Genomic DNA, 15,326 nt, shown 5'->3' on the forward strand with positions numbered 1-15,326 from the left:
TTTTCTCCCTCAGTGGACCAACTTTCTTAGTCATTCGGTCACGGTGTATGAGCAAAAAAAGAACTTGAAAATGTCTTGAAACGGAAAAATCTCAGATCCTGTTCATGTTCATTATCAAGGACTACATGACATTTTGCCTCCGTGTGGAGACTGAAGAGGGACCTGACCCATATGCGAGGAAGCGGAGACCCGTTCTTTAGAAAATGTTTAAAATACAAAATCTGAATTATTAATTGTTGAGCTTCATATATAGGCTAGCTGTAATACAAAACCGTATCTCAACCCTCCCCGGCCCTATCCTTTACCCCTCTTCTACCCCCATTCCTCTACCTTCCTTGAAGCCTATTCCATTCTTTTCCCGTCAGTCCCCCCCCCCCCCCCCCCCGCCTGACCGAACTATACCCCCTCTCTACCTCCCCCCTATCTTATCCCCCTCCCACCCCCCTCCCTCAGTCTATTCTACCCCTCTCATGTCCTAGCTATGCTATCCGTTTCCTCCAACCCCCTCCCCTCCCCCTATCCTACCCCCTCCCCCTAGTATCTTACTCCCCCTATACTACACCCTATCCCCCTCCCCCTATCCCATAATTCTTCCTACTTATCCTCTATCCCTTACCCCCTACTTACCCTCTATCCCTTGCCCCCTACTTACCCTCTATCCCTTACCCCCTACTTACCCTCTATCCCTTACCCCCTACTTACCCTCTATCCCTTACCCCCTACTTACCCTCTATCCCTTACCCCCTACTTACCCTCTATCCCTTACCCCTACTTACCCTCTATCCCTTACCCCCTACTTACCCTCTATCCCTTGCCCCCTACTTACCCTCTATCCCTTGCCCCTTACCGTTCCTCCAAAACCCTACGCAAAAGGAAGTAATGACTTTTGTCACTTTATTTGTGTATTTTTTTTATTTCTCTAATCGACGATATGACCCAATAGATGCGAAACAGTTTTTATTTTAAACCCTGGCCTACGTTGTAGAGCACAAGCGCATAAAAACAAAACTACTCGTCGCCGCGGTCAACTAGTGAACTCTGCTCATTGCATTCGACGATATTCACACATGCCCAATATCCGTAAAACAACCTGCTACCTTGCGTTGTAAACACATCATTATACTTTTGTGGAGATGCCTATCCGCTGCGTTAGGAAGAAACTATATGAATACCCGCTTCGCCGGGTACGGCTTCGCCGGGAAGAAGTAGAGCCGAATACCCGATTTCGCCGGGGACCCGGCTTTGCCGGGTGTACGACGGCTTCGCCGGCGCACCGTACGAAGGAATGGCCGAGATAAACGCGCAAAACACTGGAGAAGATAGGAAGAGTTACTGGGAATGGATGTACAGAAAAACCAATATCGGTTCAGCGCTGCGCGCTGAGAGCACGCACGTGTTTAAATTTTCCACGATTGTGTCCGGGGTCTACCTGAATATGCCCACTAAATTTGAAGCAGATCCATCGAGAACTTTGGCCGTGAATCGTGAACACACAGACAGACAGACACACACACACAAGCCGAATATAGATATAGATAGATACGCCAACAAATAAATGATCGATTTGGGTACGTAGAGATAGGGAAAGGGAGGGAGAGGGAAAGAGAGAGAGAGAGAGAGAGAGAGAGAGAGAGAGAGTGTGTGTGTGTGTGTGTGTGTGTGTGTGTGTGTGTGTTACTTGTACAAGCAAATAAATAAGTTGATTTAATTAAAACATCAAAGAGAGCGCCGTAAAAATGGGAATGCATTCAAACAATGAGAAACCCAATAATTTTGTTTTTTTGGGGTAGGTTACATCAATATTCATCTGATATCTTTCTGTCTGTCTCTCTCTTTATCTGTCTGTCCGCCTCTGTCTATCTATCTATCTCTCTCTCTCTCTCTCTCTCTCTCTCTCTCTCTCTCTCTCTCTCTCTCCCGCCCAGTAGATGTTTAAATTGACAACAACATATCACTATTAAGATACAAAACAACAAAAGCTTCTGCTACCAGAATAAGATTACTAGAGACAGCAGATGTGCACAAGTAAGTTTTGAAATGGACAGTCCAACAAAGCGACCGACACGGGAAGAGAATAAGTAGCATACTTGCATGCTCACATACTTCTACACTAATTGTCATAAAAAAAATAAACACGTACATACATACGGATACAACAAAACAAGATGTAAGAACAACTCCGGCGCCATTTTCTTTGTTTTCTTTCATACAAGACACCTACCAACCAGACGATCTCCTTGAATGTATTATCGCTATCTCTTTGATCAATTTGCAGTCTTTATAACAGTTGAGAAGCAAGAGTAACGTTCCGCAATCTAACTCTAAAGTCATGACTCTTTAGTGGTAGCCTACACAGAATGTTTGATTATCAGCATATTCCATCAAAAATGTCTGTTTTTTCACAACCGACCAAATATAGAAATTAGCTTAGGCCTAGTACTGGCAAGACTATTATTGCAGGCAGTGAACACAAAAGGATGAACAGAACAGTCACTGATTTAAAAAGAGAATTTACTGAAAAAACAAGAATGGTAAGTTAAACTGAGTTATTCTAACGTTTAATTTATGACAAAATTAGAAACGCTGGAATGGACAGACAGCGGACTAGTAATGAACTGAGCTTAGACAGTGTTGCTATCCGACCAGCTGTCTGCCCACTTGGAAGAACATTGGGTCGATGTACCTGTAACATGATTTTAATGTATTGTTTTGTCATAACTAAACGTTCCAATAACTTTTTTTTTATTCTGATATTTGGAACGTTAGCAGTCTATCTAGTTTTTGATTTCTCTCTCAATTCATGTTTTCTGTCCTCTTACTCGCACTCATATCTAAGACACTCCAAAGAAATTGATGGTAAAAAATACTGATGAGGGGGGGGTGAGCAGGAGTAACAAGCAGACAGACAAGCAAACAGATGGGAAGAGGGAGAATGGGTAAAAAGAAGGAGACCAAATTACATGGAGAGAAAGACTGGTACAAACGAACCGTAAATAAACAAGCAAATACAATACTAAAATGGTAATGCAAGTTAAACTATAGAAAGAGAGAGAGGGGGGAACATACATAATTCTTTGTTGTTGTTCTTTTTTCTTGTTTTTCCAAGTTTTTCTTTTTTCATATAGCCATTATTCGGAGTTGTTTAGTTGTTGGTTTGTTTGTTTTTAAATACGCCAGGCACCCTGACAGGGCCTCATAAATTTCTTCCCGAGTAGTTTCCCTTCTTCCAGAAATCAGCATAACTTGGCTACTTCGCTTCCTCAAGATCACAGAAAATGAAATGATGCACGTTGGCTCTCTATGTTCAACCATGCGTGTGTAGCGCTTCAGTGAACAGGGATCACACGAAACAGGTTTGGAACCTAACTGGCGTTGTTTTTTAACCAATAGCAATTGCAATAGATTTTATTTGAGCAAAGACCAGCTGAAAGTCTGGCTGGCTCATGTCACTGTCACAGTGTCAGTGTCAATGCTCGATGGATAAGGAGTTCGCGACATTTGTTTATCTGCAGATTGACTTAGCACAAACAATGTTTGCTAGGTAGATTTGAAAAGCTGGTGACAAACCACAATATAGAATTACAGGATGATCTAATTGGTGGTAAATGTGAAACTGTGCGCTCTATTGTCCGTGCAATCGGTGCTAGCAAGAAGCACCAGCCTATGCTGCCAATTCTTCAGCACTATTCAATTATTTTGTTGCTAAGTTTGCCTGCAGAGTACTAGAAACTGAGAAAAGATATGGCAATCCATTAACTCTTCAGCAGAGACATTTACAGATCAGTTTTGAACAGTGGCAATAATGGTCCCTGTGGACATACATATAAATACTAGATGATTACCCGCTTCGCCGGGTACCGGCTTTGCCGGGAAGAAGTAGAGCCGAATACCAGGCTGCGCCTGGGACCGGGTGTACACCGGCTTCGCCGGCGCACGAAGGAAAGGCCGAATACCAGGCTGCGCCTGGGACCCGGCTTTGCCGGGTGTACGCGCACGAAGGAAAGGAGATAAACGTGCAAAACACTGGAGACCTTCTAAAAATAATAACGTGCAGTGACCTTCTAAAAATAGTAACGTAGTAACGGGAATATGGATTGACGCCACACGGAGGAAGGGAGATAATCGCGGCTGAAAACACTGGAGAAGATAAGGAAGAGTTACTGGTAGTGGATCCCGACAAAAAAAAACAAAATCGGTTCAGCGCGCACAGCGCTGCGCGCTGAGAGCACGTGTTGAAATATCTCATCGATGAGGTTGTGTCCGGGGTGTAGCTGAATACGGTGTCCAAATTTGAAAAAGATCCACCGAGAACTTTGACCGTGCATCGCGAACAGACAGACAGACAGACACTAGTCGTATATATATATATAGATATATACCAACTGGAAGAATAAAAAAAACAGACAAGTGTTTATTAAAAGCGAGACATACTTGCGGCTAGCCGCTCGCGTATCTAGGAAGCGGGAGTGTGTATGAAACGGTTTGATGGTTAGCTACACAAGAATTAAACACCATTGGTTGATACCAAAAAGGTCGTCTGCACTGGTCGGTAAACAGCCATGGACACATCCTGACCTCAGGTCAAAATGAGTTCGGCTCATTCTCTCCCTGACAGGATGCCTTGAGTTTCCTTGTCTGGCAAGGAAACCAATTTTTGTACATATTTAGAGCTTTTTGTAATGTGTTATGGATGTAAGCAGATTCGCGATCGTCGATAATGATTTTTCATGGTGTTTTGTAATTTTTAAATTACAAAGGAATTTTTATTTTAGACAGTTTCAAGCGAGCTATTTTTCGCGGATGTATTTACTGTGCAAACAACTCTAAATATGGCATAAGGGTCACGTGATAATCAACCGTTTGGTTTTGGCCCTCGCTGGAGCAGACGATTTTGTTGACAGTGATGCAACCATATATTACGGTCTCCTTCCGGCAGCAGTCCCAAAATTTCGACTTATTTTGACCTTAGAACGATGTCTTTATCATAACTGTGAAGAACAGAACGGAGATCACTGTCGAAGTCAGCCAATCTGCAATCATTTTCATCTCGCGAACACTGCTCGTGAACAACATATGGGAGATCACTCTGTATTCTTCTTTTGATAGATTCGTGTAGGACTTTCGCGTTCGGTCAGAGAGACAACTGGCGATAGCCGTGGAGCGAGGATTATCAGAATGCCATGGACAGCCAAACGGATTGGCAGTTGCGTGGCTGCCATTTTTCTCGCATAGCGAGCAAACCTAAGGCATCCCTGCCTTCGCTTGCAAAATCCTAGAGTTCCTCACGGCGAGAATTGCCCAAGAAACGATATGGAATCTTTGGTCATATGTCAGCGCTGATTCTAATTCCAACTGGTTCAGATCGTAATTCTAGTTTTATCCAAAAGTTCAGAATTATAACTTTATCCAGCCACATAACAAATCCCACCTCACACCACAGTTCACTCTCTTATGTTGCTTTATTTATTCTCAAAGCAACACAAGAGGACTGTTAAACCAAACCCCCCCTCCAACTGCAATCCTCTAGCTGTGCTAAAATGAGTGGTATACCAATGACAATAGGATGCATAATATAACAAGAATTAGTCCCTACAGCGGTTTTAGTTTTTTTAATTTGGACATTGAATTCATCAATATTTCATGGGTGCTAATTTTCCAGTTTATTCTTAATAAGTTAATTTCCTGTTTGGGGGAAAAGGTTCTCACATTGATTTCCAGTTTGACTATGTTTCAAAACTTTTAACAATGCATGTTCTGGTTTAAGGCTCCTAGGATTTTCAGATTTAGTTTTGGACATGTAAATAATATAGTCGTAGAACCTCCGTATTTTGTGTAGAATTTCTGGACACAAAAGCAATTTGGCAGAGATGCAAGCAGAAGGGGAGGGACATGTTGTCACAAATTAATGAGCTCAAGTTTAGGGCATCCAGGAGTTTCAGTTTTGGATGTGGTGAGACCCGGGAACAGACTACTTCCAATTCAGTAGGGGGGCGACTATCCTCAACCCGGCAGGTCCCCAGATGGCGGATAGGGGAACGGCCCCCAGATATGGGGGCCAGCTGCTAATATAGAATAAGCAGTCCCGGACCAACTAGCGGTGTCTCTACCAGGACGGGGTGGGTTGGCAGATGGCACTGACTATCCTATAAATGCCCTACGTGCCCAATGACGGTTACACCATGCGAGTAAGAGCCGCATTAAAAGCTCGATCTAGCCCCGGGGTGGGACCCCCGGTAAGAAATCCCCCATGTGTTCCCAGGGTTAGGTTTTTGAGCCAGGAACTAAGGGAGGGTTAACCCTGAAAGAAACCTAAGGGCTAAAGTCGGAGGATCTGGGCCAACAGGCGCACCTTAACCAACCACAGATCCACGCAAATCGCAAAATGAAATGTCGACAGTCCGAAATGCACGCGATGGTGCTCGCCATGTGAAGTCCCGCCAGGCAGGTGCAGCGCCGGGCTCCATCAGCGAACGACAAGAAGAAGAAGAGGATGTGGTGAGACATGATGTCACGACTTTCAGCAATGTGTGTTGAGGTATATAGGGCTCCTGGGATTTCCCATAATATACCTCTGTATTTTGCAGGGAATTTCTGGGCACAAAAGGGTGGCAGAGACGCAAAGGAAAAGGGCGCGAGATGTTGTCACGACTGGTCAAGTTTCGGAAGGACAGCCCCTACGAGGAGATGGAGGGGGAAGACAAGGTGGAGATGGACATCACGGACATGCACCGTGAGGCCGGACGCACCTTCCCTCCCATGTACACCAGCGCCAACACCAGCGCCAACAACCGCCAGCGACCGCCCCGGGCTGAAATGACCGACCTGGCTTCAGTCGGCAACCCAGACAGTGACGGTGTGTGTGTGTGTGTGTGTCACTGTGTGTGTGTGTGTGTGTGTGTGTGTGTGTGTGTGTGTGTGTGTGTGTGTGTGTGTGTGTGTGAGAGTGTGTGTGTGTGTGTGTGTGTCACTGTGTGTGTGTGTGTGTGTGTGTGTGTGTGTGTGTGTGTGTGTGTGTGTGTGTGATAGACTTTCTGTGTGAATCTGTGTGTGCATTAAAGAGAATGTGTTTGTGTGTTAGACAAGTTAAGATTATTTTTTATTTTAAGAAGGTAAAAGAGTAGGTGGGTTTTGTTTTTTGGCATCTGGCCCTCGTCTTAAAAGGGAGCATGTATATGTGTGTCAGTGTGTGTGTGTGTCTGTCTGACTGTCTGTCTGTCGGTCTGTGAGGGAGTGAGAGAGAGGATTGTGTTAGAGAATGCGTGTGCACTCATGTGTTAGAGTAAGCATGTTTTCTTATCTCAAAGTCATGATTAGCTCGTGTTCCGATACGTTTTGCTAGCTTTCAAGTGGTACGATAAAAAGCACCTAATGTAATGTAGTAAAAAGTCTTCATGTTCATACTGATTCTACCTTTTATTTCACATGAATTCATTCACTTAATCAAGTTTTAGTGTATGCTCATGTCAGATTGCGCCCCCTTTCATCTCGAGCTGTCTTCCCATCCAACATAATCATCTCACATACATTCTCTGTCTGTCTGTCTGTCTGTCTGTCTGTCTGTCTGTCTCTCTCTCTCTCTCTCTCTCTCTCTCTCTCTCTCTCTCTCTCTCTCTCTCTCTCTCTCTCTCTCTCTCTCTCTCTCTCTCTCTCTCTTGCTCGAACCTGATGCAAAAAAGCTTATTCTTGTTAACCTCGAAAACTAAGAATTGTCATTTTCAATTGTCTCTCTCTCTCTCTCTCTCTCTCTCTCTCTCTCTCTCTCTCTCTCTCTCTCTCTCTCTCTCTCTCTCTATTGAATTTTTATTTTTTATGTCCGTCTGTCTTTATGTGTTGTATAAAGGACAGGTTGGAAGAATAGGCTTTGCCTAAAACCTTTATCCTTTTGTAATAAAGTTCTGAGTCTCTCTCTCTCTCTCTCTCTCTCTCTCTCTCTCTCTCTCTCTCTCTCTCTCTCTCTCTCTCTCTCTCTCTCTCTCTCTCTCTCTCTCTCTCTCTCTCTCTCTCTCTCTCTCTCTCGCACACACATTCTCACTTATTGTGTGAACCAACTTCAGCTTGATTACTCAGAAGAAGGAAGACACTGTGTCTATTGCCTATGCATGTATCTGTGTCCCCAGAGACGTACACAGTGGAGCAGGCTATTGATCAGATTGGCTTCGGCAAGTTCCAGATCAAGTTATCCGTTCTCACGGGCTTTGCCTGGGTAAGTGTTTTTAAATGCTTCGCTTAATTTGTGTATGCTGCTTCTTTTTCTTGTGTTTCTTCTTCTCTGTTTCACTGTGTGTATGTGAGGCAGACAGAGAGAGAGCGAGCGAGTGTGTGTGGTCTGTGTGTGTGCACGTGTGTGGTCTGTGTGTGTGTGCGTGTGTCACAGTGTGCACACGTGCATGTGTAAGTAATCCCTTCAACATCCCTCTCCTCCCCTCCCCCACACCCCCCTCCCCCACACCCCCCTCCCCCTCCCCCTCCAAAAAAGAAAAACAAGTCGCGTAAGCTGTCAAACTTACAGAATGAAACTGAACGCACTGCTTTTTTCACCAAGACCACATACTCATAGTTTCGTCAGTCCATCGCTCATAGCAAAGGCAGTGAAATTGACAAGCCATGCAGAATAGTGCGGTAGTGGTCGCGCTGAGCAGGATAACACGCTTTTCTGTATGTCTATTCTTTTTAGCTTACTGAGTTTGGTTTTAATCCAAACATATCATATCTATATGTTTTTGGAATCGGGGACCAACAATAAGATGAAATTGTTTTTAAATCGATTTCGGAAAATTAATTTTAATTTTCATATTTTTCATTTTCAGAGCTTGTTTGTAATCCAAATATAACATCTATATATATATACGACTTGTGTCTGTCAGTCTGTGTGTGTGTGTGTGTGTGTGTTCGCGATGCACGGCCAAAGTTCTCGATGGATCTGCTTCAAATTTGGTGGGCATATTCAGGTAGACCCCGGACACAACCTGGTCGATGAGAATTTTCAACACGTGCTCTCAGCGCGCAGCGCAGAACCGATTTTGGTTTTTCTGTTCATCTTCCCAGATCCATTCCCAGTAACTCTTCCTTATCTTCTCCAGTGTTTTGCGTTTATCTCCCTTCCTTCGTGTGGCGTCAATCCATATTCCCATTACTATTTTTAGAAGGTCACTGTCCACAACGCTTTCATCCCGGCGAAGCCGGATATTCCCGTTACTATTTTTAGAAGGTTACTGTCCACAACGCTTTCATCCCGGCGAAGCCGGGTATTCCTCTACTTCTTCCCGGCAAAGCCGGGTATTTGGCTCTACTTCTTCCGGCGAAGCGGGTATTCATTCTAGTATGTACCGTATATGTTTTTGGAATCAGAAAATGACGAAGAATAAGATGAAATTATTTTTTTTATCGTTTAATAAAAAAAACAATTTTAATTACAAGTTTCCGATTTTTAATGACCAAACTCATTCATTAGTTTTTAAGCCACCAAGCTGAAATGCAATACCAAAGTCCGGCCTTCATCGAAGATTGCTTTGCCAAAATTTCAATCAATTTGATTGAAAAATGAGGGTCTGACAGTGCCACCTCAACTTTTACAAAAAGCCGGATATGACGTCATCAGAGGTATTTATCGAAAAAATTAAAAAAACGTCCGGGGATATCATACCCAGGAACTCTCATGTCAAATTTCATAAAGATCGGTCCAGTAGTTTACTCTGAATCGCTCTACACATGCACAGACAGACAGACAGACACACACACGCACAGACACACACACACACACACACACACACACACACCACGACCCTCGTCTCGATTCCCCCTCTATGTTAAAACATTTAGTCAAAACTTGACTAAATGTAACAAGATGGTGATTGTTGTTGTTACTAGTGGTTTTGTTATTGTTTTTAGTAATTTACTTTATTCGACACCGGCACGGTTGGCCTAGTGGTAAGGCGTCCGCCCCGTGATCGGGAGGTCGTGGGTTCGAACCCCGGCCGGGTCATACCTAAGACTTTAAAATTGGCAATCTAGTGGCTGCTCCGCCTGGCGTCTGGCATTATGGGGTTAGTGCTAGGACTGGTTGGTCCGGTATCAGAATAATGTGACTGGGTGAGACATGAAGCCTGTGCTGCGACTTCTGTCTTGTGTGTGGCGCACGTTATATGTCAAAGCAGCACCGCCCTGATATGGCCCTTCGTGGTCGGCTGGGCGTTAAGCAAACAAACAAACAAACAAACTTTATTCGACATCAACCTCCAGCAAGTGAAAGAGACTTGATAGTTTGTGTCTTGTTGTGATGACAGATGGCGGATGCCATGGAGATGATGATTCTGGCCATTCTGTCTCCGGCTGTACACTGCATCTGGCAGCTGACTAGTTTCCAGGAAGCGCTCATCACTACTGTAAGTGGCTTTCAAATGGGAATCCGGTCTTGACATTTGTCTGAGTGTTCATTGTTTACATGTTTGGGGCACTTTTGCATCAATGGCATTTAGAGCGTAAGTTTGATTAACAAATTTCTACAAAATAGCTTGATGTTTGGAAATAACTTTGTAAAATTTGTACGAATTCTGGAAGAGTACAGCCAATCACTAGTCAGCAGCTTGTCTTCACTTGTGGTTGGCGATCTGTGCCAGTGAAATCATGCACACGACGGAAATCCCAGTGGAAATTAGCTCCGATTTTTTTGTTTTCTGCACCGTTTGCTCGCTTTTTCATTTGAAAGTATACAAATCAGAGCTAGCACAGTCTCTTAGAACAACGACTGCCTCGATCTGTTTAAATTGTCATGTTTTGGTCAACAATAAAAAAAAACATGATCTTTCCCTGTATCAAGTGTAGCTTATACAAGTTGCTGTCAGTTATGTGTACATTAAATGTTTTGGTAACGCATCACTTCTTACTTCCACACATTTCTGTCTTCCAGGTGGTGTTTTTCGGCATGATGTCAAGTTCAGGATTGTGGGGCAGTATATGTGATAAGTACGGTAGAAAAACGGTAAGTGCACTCTATTTTTGGACATTATTTAAAACACAGAGATATTAGCAACAACACTTTTTTTGTGTATGTACAGATTAATGCTGTCTTTTTTGGTATACATTTGTTTGCATACATGTGCACATAAAGCATTGTAGACCGCTGTGAGCTCTGGCAAAAAGATGTATATCATGAACCAATGTTATGAATATCATTGTGATTGTCTTTTGTTTATAACTAAATGATGGGAGGGCAGGGGCTTTGAAAATACACACTGTTATGACAAATGAATATATAAATTAGTTTTGCTGTACAGTGGAACCCCCTTTTAGGACCTCAACAAAAATCAGGTCTTAAAAACGAGGGAGTCTTAAAATGGAGGTCAATTTACAGAAGTTATGAACAAAATGTCTGAGAAAGGATCCTAAAAGGGTGGGAGTCTTAAATTTGGGGGTCTTAAAAGGGGGGTTCCACTGTACTGAAAATGAAACATTTGTTCTGTAAAGTAGATCATCTTCACACTTCCTAATGTTTATCCTTTATGTGCTATGTTTAGAATTATAAACTTTCATTTTGCTGCCTAGTCTGTGATACAAGTTTATTTCTAATGAAGGTGTTCACTTCATTTTGCAGGAATTGATTATGTGTTCGCTGGTGACATTTTACTTTGGCATCCTGAGTGCATTTTCTCCCAGCTTCATCTGGCTTTTAATTCTCCGAGGTCTCGTCGGCGTTGGCATTGGAGGAGCTCCGCAGGCGTAAGGTTTTATTGTACTGTACAGTGGTACCTGTGATGAAAGGACACCATTGGGAACAGCTAAAAGTGTCCCTCGCTTGCAGGTGGCCTTCTTGACAGGTTTATTTTGGCAAAAATAATAATAGGACTGCAGAAGATGTCCTTTATTGGGAGATGGTCTGACATCGCAGGGACCACTGATATATGGCCAGGAATCTGTCAGTGTGTCCAAGTGTGTACACAAACACCATTTTTTAGACTTGCTTTATCTTATTAATGTTGTTGTGGGTAAGGAAGGATATTTGGTTTTTAGCAGAATAAAACTGTTTTTATTGGTATGGGCCGCCTGGGGGGGTCAGTATAGGGCCTCGAGCACTTAAGGTATGTATGTTACATTTACACCAAAACACATACAATAAGTATCATGGAATCTCCCCCGAGTTATTTCTCCCATTAAAATTCAGCAGTCATGTAGTCTTGTGTTCGGTACTACTGTTATCACAAACATGGCGAGTCAGATGTCTATAATCAGTGCCTGCCAGGATGTTTAGTGGCCGTATATTACTTTACACCAAAAATCACTTTACATGTGTAAACTTCACCCCATGTTTAATCTCTTCGGAGCCTAGTGAGTATTTTAGGTTTAAGGAGTACCCATATTCTTTTTTAAGACTAATCAGAGTCGTATTCCAGGCAGCATCATGCAAACAAAATAAAAACAGCTTCACTGCATAAATCTGTACAATCTAATTAAAACAAAAGTTCACTCCACCACAAGCCGTTATAATTCTCTGGTTAGTTTCAGTTCAAACACATCTGTGGAAGTCCCTTGTAAGCAGGGATGACATTGATTACTGTGAAATATGAATCCAGAAAGAAATGTGGCCTTTTTAAAAACAACTGCTCCAGTCAGTATGTTACTTTACACCAAAGTACACAGTTTTTCACTTCTTACTGACCAAACATACTGCCATACTACAGCATATGCACACAGGAACAAAAAGACTTTAGCTCTGAATTGTTATAAAGAACATTTATTTTAAAAAGACGACTATGTGACCCAAAAATCACCGGCAAACCTGTTTGTTAGTTATTTTACACCATAAAAAGCACATAAACGAGCTCAGAGGTACCGAAAGGCTGGGCTCGTCCATCTCGCACGTAGGTGTGAAAGTCCTGTTGTCATTGATAGATCATATTCAAATGACCAAGGGAGACTAGTTAGGTCACGCTCGTCACAACATCTCGGCAAAACGAGAACGTTTTATTTTGGTTAAAAGTAATTTTTCTTTACACAAAATCAATAAATCGTGTCGATTTTCAGAAATCACATGCATTGCAAGGAATTTTTAAAATATTTTTTTAGACTTAGTAGACTTTGTGAACCTCGAAATCGATCTTTGGCGGCCATCTTACATTTACCGCGAACTGTACGACCGTTTGACTGACCGATACCGAATTGACACAAGGATAATAACGTACATCTCGCATCACTTTTCCAAGCGAAATGAACGAAGTTGGCAGCTCCGTCGAGCTCATTTTTGGTCTCATTAAACACTGCATTCATTTCCTGTCTGGTTTGTATGAAGGATTTACCTGTCGCGCAGGTGTTCGGAGTACAGTTCTTACAAAACTGAAAGCACCCAAAATCGCGTAACGCTTTTCTCTCCAGAATGACTAGGTAAGGTTGGAATCACAAGTCTGTTATTCATTGCTTACGGCATAAATTTGCCACCATGTTATACCAAAACGTTCGTCCATTCATCCTCTTTCATCCAACACAAAAATGTTCTTTGCAAAAAAAAGTTTATTAGAAGCAGGAGCCTACCAAATAATTCAAGCGGGTCTTTCCTTCTTTCGACGCCATGACAGATTCTTGGCCATATCTATCTGTTCAGGAAAAGGATGTGTAAGTAGAATTGAGAACTTTGATGTTTTTGTATCATGCGTACATTCAACTGTGTTTTTGAATGAACATAAATGTTGAATTATTTTTTTCTTTTCTTTTCTTCAGATAATTTTTGCTTATTCCGTATTTTAGTGGTGTTTTTACATTTAGTCAAGTTTTGACTAAATGTTTTAACATAGAGGGGGAATCGAGACGAGGGTCATGGTGTATGTGTGTGTATGTGTGTGTGTGCGTGTGTGTGTGTAGAGCGATTCAGAGTAAACTACTGGACCGATCTTTATGAAATTTGACATGAGAGTTCCTGGGTATGATATCCCCGGACGTTTTTTTCATTTTTTCGATAAATGTCTGATGACGTCATATCCGGCTTTTTGTAAAAGTTGAGGCGGCACTGTCACACCCTCATTTTTCAATCAAATTGATTGAAATTTTGGCCAAGCAATCTTCGACGAAGGCCGGACTTCGGTATTGCATTTCAGCTTGGTGGCTTAAAAATTAATTAATGACTTTGGTCATTAAAAATCTGAAAATTGTAAACAAAATAATTCTTTTATAAAACGATCCAAATTTACGTTCATTTTATTCTTCATCATTTTCTGATTCCAAAAACATATAAATATGTTCTATTTGGATTAAAAACAAGCTCTGAAAATTACAAAAATTAAAAATTATGATCAAAATTAAATTTTTGAAATCAATTTCTTCTTCTTCTTCTTGGCGTTCGCAGAGGTTACACAATCAGTCCAGCACTGGTGATAAATGTTGTCGTTTTCTCCAACTCCTGTCGACTGCCGTATAGTTTGGTCTGCAAGGGAGTTGGTGACGGCCACACTTCTTTTCGTTCCTCATCTAGTAAGGGACATCGCTGTAAGATGTGTTCCGCTGTTTGGTCCTCTTGACCGCAGGCACAGGTTGGTGATGGCGCCAGCTTGAACTTTCGGTTCATGTGAGCATTGAGCCTGTTGTGGCCAGTACGCAGCCTGATGAGGTTGACTTGCTGCTCTCTGGACATTGTGTGGTAGTCATCTCTGTTTGTCCTTGGCCTCATCAATGCCTTGATGATTGTCTTCTGCTCACTAAAGCTGACACTGTTTTCAGGTTGGTCTTCCACGGCTCCTTCTTTTGCCAGCTCATCTGCCCTTTCATTTCCTGGTATCCCACAGTGTGCTGGTATCCACTGGAGGACAACTCTTCTGGTTTGTCTGACCATCTGTAATGCTTTGGCCAGCTGTGGGAGTTTGTCGTTCTCTAGGGCCTGAAGGACTGAAAGGGCGTCCGAGAGGAAGACAACTTGGTAGCAAGAGTCTGCGGAGTCCTGAACGAAGGAGGCGGCCTGCATGAGAGCTTCTGCTTCTGCTTTATAGTTTGTGCAGTGTTTGCCAGTGGCAACGCTGGATGTAGCTGTATGTCCCCCAGGGAACTGGATGAGAATGCCTGCACCTCCATTGAGCACGGCGTTAGTTGCTGATCCATCGGTGTATACATGGATCCACGCCTCTTTTGGGTACTGTTCGTCGATCAGGGCTAAGGTGAGTGCCTGTCGAGCTGTGTCATTCTGATCTTCTCCTGAGGTAACATGTGGAACACTGGTGCAGATCTGGATGCCTGGTTTCTCTGTTGCCTTGGGGGTTTCCTCTTCTTCTTGAGTCAGAGGTAGAGTGTTCTGTGGAAGGACTTCCCTGTACTGTCGAGAAAGTCTCTTGCTCTCGTGTACAAAACTGCTC

General features: G+C 42.8%; 1 protein-coding gene across 2 annotated transcripts in view; it reads left to right on the top strand.

Moving 5' to 3' along the window:
- The window catches only part of LOC138975883 (synaptic vesicle 2-related protein-like), a 30,969-nt gene that overhangs the window by 777 nt on the left and 14,866 nt on the right, over positions 1–15,326 (top strand). Inside the window, exons 1-6 of one of the 2 annotated variants that reach the window (XM_070348658.1) lie at positions 2,893–3,353; positions 6,585–6,853; positions 8,118–8,203; positions 10,284–10,382; positions 10,907–10,978; positions 11,591–11,715. In XM_070348658.1, coding sequence (XP_070204759.1) covers positions 6,637–6,853; positions 8,118–8,203; positions 10,284–10,382; positions 10,907–10,978; positions 11,591–11,715 — 599 coding nt within the window. In that variant the 5' untranslated portion in view covers positions 2,893–3,353; positions 6,585–6,636. Of the gene's footprint in view, positions 1–2,892; positions 3,354–6,584; positions 6,854–8,117; positions 8,204–10,283; positions 10,383–10,906; positions 10,979–11,590; positions 11,716–15,326 lie in introns of those variants that run through there. The other variant, XM_070348657.1, reaches the window with a different exon arrangement.

Source organism: Littorina saxatilis, linkage group LG9, assembly GCF_037325665.1.
Source record: "Littorina saxatilis isolate snail1 linkage group LG9, US_GU_Lsax_2.0, whole genome shotgun sequence".
NCBI lineage: Eukaryota > Metazoa > Mollusca > Gastropoda > Littorinimorpha > Littorinidae > Littorina > Littorina saxatilis.